Source organism: Pollicipes pollicipes, unplaced genomic scaffold (assembly GCF_011947565.3).
Source record: "Pollicipes pollicipes isolate AB1234 unplaced genomic scaffold, Ppol_2.1 Scaffold_2555;HRSCAF=2994_pilon_pilon_pilon, whole genome shotgun sequence".
NCBI lineage: Eukaryota > Metazoa > Arthropoda > Thecostraca > Pollicipedomorpha > Pollicipedidae > Pollicipes > Pollicipes pollicipes.
Window position 1 is genome coordinate 46,054,319 of NW_023596136.1, and position 3,904 is coordinate 46,058,222.

General features: G+C 53.3%; 1 protein-coding gene across 1 annotated transcript; it reads left to right on the top strand.

Moving 5' to 3' along the window:
* The first annotated feature begins 689 nt into the window (after nt 1–689).
* Nucleotides 690–1,415, top strand: LOC119101903 (frizzled-1). The gene is made up of 2 exons (XM_037225294.1): nt 690–1,064; nt 1,281–1,415. The coding sequence occupies exons 1-2, from the start codon at nt 690–692 to the stop codon at nt 1,413–1,415; spliced, it is 510 nt and encodes a 169-aa protein (XP_037081189.1).
* The last annotated feature ends 2,489 nt before the right edge of the window (nt 1,416–3,904 follow it).

The window sequence follows — 3,904 nt, forward strand, 5'->3', positions numbered from 1 at the left end:
GCCCCTGATGTTTCTGAATGGGAGCCGTGGTTCCTTCTCATCTGTGTGAGAAGCTGCTGGAATGATTTGCTCATGTGACGCTGTAGCAACAACGACTCATTTCTTTGACAAATGCACATATTTGCGATCCTTTGCAGACCGCTGGAGCAGAGAATTTGCTTAAAGCAAGGCACCATTCCTCACGGGTAATCACCCGCGCGCCGTCGCGGACGAGCACAGACCTATCTGTTTTTTATTTATTGATCTGCAAAATGACACTGTCCTTGCACCCAGGTGACCAGAACCAAAGCGTGATTTGTCCCAACGTTTAGACCAAATGCTATTTGTGGCTCCGAACGTGACATGCGGGGTCCTGGCAACGCCATATCGAAGAAGCACAACGGTTCGGATAGGTAACCAAATCCATGGCGTAATGTGCCTCAAACGCGCCCCTTCTGTTACTTGATGGGAAAACCAACAGTACCACACCTCGTGACATTGGCTGGCTGTGCGGGGATTCCTAGTGAAGCTAAGACAAAAGCCTTCTTCATTTCCGCAGCGGGCTGCTGACACGTGTGGCTCAGGCACGCCACGGCTTCGCTTGGTAGACGGCAATAGTGACGTCACAAGTGCGTCGTCGTCGTGTTTAAACGGACGGTAAACAGCACGGGCTGGCTCAGTCCCTCGTCTGCGCCGGCCGAGACTGCGCGATGCGCTCCGCCTTAGTGCTGGTGCTGGTGCTGGTGCTGGCGCTGGCCTGTGCCAGCAACGATCGCTGTCAGGATGTGACGAACGAAATGTGTGCCGGGCAGCCCTACAGCCGGGCCCGGATGCCCAACATTCTGAACCACACGACCGTGGATATGGCGGCGCTTGAGGCGCATCAGTTCGCGCCGCTGGTGAAGGTCCGTTGCAGCCCTAGCCTGACGTCGTTCGTCTGTCTGCTGTACTTCCCTCCGTGCACAGTGCTGGACGCTGCGACGCCGCCGTGTCGCGAGCTGTGCCAGGCAGCCAGGGACGACTGCGAGCCGCTGATGACCAAGTTTGGATTCCGTTGGCCGTTCTCCTGCGAGCAGTTCCCGGCGGCCGGTGAGCTGTGTGTCGGGGCGCCGGATAACGTCACGACGCCGCCGCCGCCACCGCCGTCAGCTGGGACCACCGCTCTCCCGCCGTCAGCCAGGACCACCGCTGTCCCGCCGTCAGCAGGGACGTCCGCCGAGCCCGTGCGGCCGACGCCGGCGGCCTGCGGGACGGCGCCGCCGCTGACCGACCTGGCCACCGTCGACCACATGCTGACCCAGCTACTGCAGTACTCGGAGCGGCTGCAGAGGATGCAAGAGCAGAGCCTACAAATGGAGCAGCGGACACTCCGGCTGGAGCAGCGGAAGCTTCGGCTGGAGATTGAGCTGCTGCAGCGACAGCTGCGCTCCGGCTAGGTGCGGCGGCGCCGGCGACTGTGGACGGTACGGTGTTGCGTCATTTGTTTATTCGCTCATCTTTTTTATCGCCTGCAGAGCAGCACTCCACTAACAGGCGAAATCGTTTAAATTAAGTGCAATAAATACACAGCGCACAACAGTATGAACAAAAAGGGATACCATTTCTCAAAGCTAAGTGAGGTTTCTACAGAGTTGAAACATACTTGATCAAATGAACCCCTAACATGCCAAAACTGTCATGAAAGATATCCGAGCTGGTGGAGCTAGCTAAAAAAGTGCTCCCAACACTAAGCAGCGTGCAAAACAGACAGCCCTGTATCTTCTGCGCACGAGCGCGAGGCACAGCGAGCGGAGTTTGGGTGCGGCAGAGTTCGGGTTAAAGGTCAGCCACATCTGACCCAACACTCTACCAGATGATCATAATCATTCTGCAGCAGTAGGCCGTCAGCCGAGACGTGGTTTTGCGGAAAATGTTCACATGATTGGCATACAAAAGGCACCCGGATTCAGTAACGCACGGAAGATCGTTAAACACTGAGAAAGAAGGGAGTCAAGGGTGACCCATCCGGGACGCCAGAGGTCACCAATTTTCAATCGGAAGTTTTCCGTTAATGATAACCCTGTGACGCCCGTCGGACAAATACGAGGCTACCCATTGTAGTGCAGATTCCCTCAAATAGTATGATTTTTTAGGCCGTGGATTAGGAGTTCACGGTTAACGCTGTGAAAAGCAGCCGAAAAGTCAGCGTAAATGGCGTCCGTCTGGTATCCGTCCGACATGGTCTCCCAAGCCGACTTAATGTAAACACATAAGACCGCGCCGCACGAACGCCCAGGAATCAAGCCATGCCGATGACAGCACAACGCAGGCGAGACGTGGCAGGACAGCTCATCATACGCAAACCTTTTCAGCATCTTTCCGAGGAGAGGAAGCAGGAACGTACTTCTGTAATTAAATGGCTTCTTTTGACGCCTGTCTTGAAAATTGGTATGGTGTTGGCCTGCTTCCACCTCTCCGAGAAGACATCACACCTGACCGAAAGGTTGCAAATCTTGTTGAGCGGAGCGACCAACTCGTCCGCCCACTCGGTGATTATGCGGGGACTAATATCGTCAAGCCTTGTTGGGACCGACCATAGATATCGCGGATCGCAGGGCTGCCTCCCGAGACCCTCAGCTGGCTCAGTGACCCGACTGGGTAGCATGGTGCATCTGGAGGGTTTTGCCCACAAATATTAGCGAATTTCATATCAAGGGCGTCATTCAACGCGGCAGCGCGAGCCATGTTATCCGGCACGAGAGTCCGCTTAGCGTGATACCAGACTGGTGATGCATGCCTGCATGCATGGTGATGCAGTACTTCTCAATAACACATTTTAATAGCGACCAGTACCGCTTAGGGTTGGTTTTGAAGTCGTCGGTGGGCCTATGTAAATATTTGGAGTACGTATTTTTGGACACCGTTCTAAAATCACGTCTCCTGCCCACGAGCTCAGCTGCGGTCACCGTGCTGGGGTTTCTCCGCAGACATCGGCAAACTGCTCCTTTTAGCTGGAGAGCAGCTCGCACCACACCGTCGAACCATAGGAGCAGTCGGCGCCGGAGGATCACCGTGAGGACGTGGTAGGCGATGGCCGACTCAAGTAGTGTGTAGAAGGTGTCCACTGTTTGGTCAGACCCGACGTCATCCGGAGGCCCCACGGGATCAGCGAGAGACTCTGGCGCAGAGCGCCGAAGTTAGCACGTAAAGTCGAATGCACTGCGCCGGTTGACCACAGGCCAGCTGCGCAGGGACATGCTGAGGGTGGCAATGATCTCCTTGCGGTCTGAGTTTAGAAGACTATCTTGCACATTGATCTGTGACAGTATGTGTTGGGACTAGAGATGCAACTGTCTCCAAAATATCAGCCCGCGGCCCAGCCCGTTCCGCCTGGCTAGTGATCCAACCCGCAAAACCCTTCCATGCTGCAAAGCTGATCCGTTCTTAACCCACGAGTGCAAATTTATTGCAATGAACATTTTCTAATTTCACCTTGATTTTAGAACTATGCATTAAAGTGGGCATAAAATAGCATGTATATGTCACCTAATTGTTCCCTAACACCCGTGATGCTGCTCAGGGCGCAGCAATAACATTATCTGCGAAAGGGATTTATAACGCACCAAAGCAGATCTTAAACGCTGTGATAGCGGTTTTCAACCACAAATGGAATGACGAGCGTGGAAATTAAATATGCCTTTTACCAAAGGGGCACAATGATGTCACCCTTCTAACTCATCTTAGAAAACCACGAGTCATTTCTTCTAAAACCGCACGTCTCAACTCATGGCTTTGCACTGACAGAGTAAAACATCCTGGATTTTTCAAGTAATGGGAAGCATCAGTTCATTACAATGCGCAAAAGCTCAATCAGAATTCGACTGCGTTACAATTTCCATAAGGTCATATTTATCATTAAACAACCAGATTCAGCCTCCTTCATGTT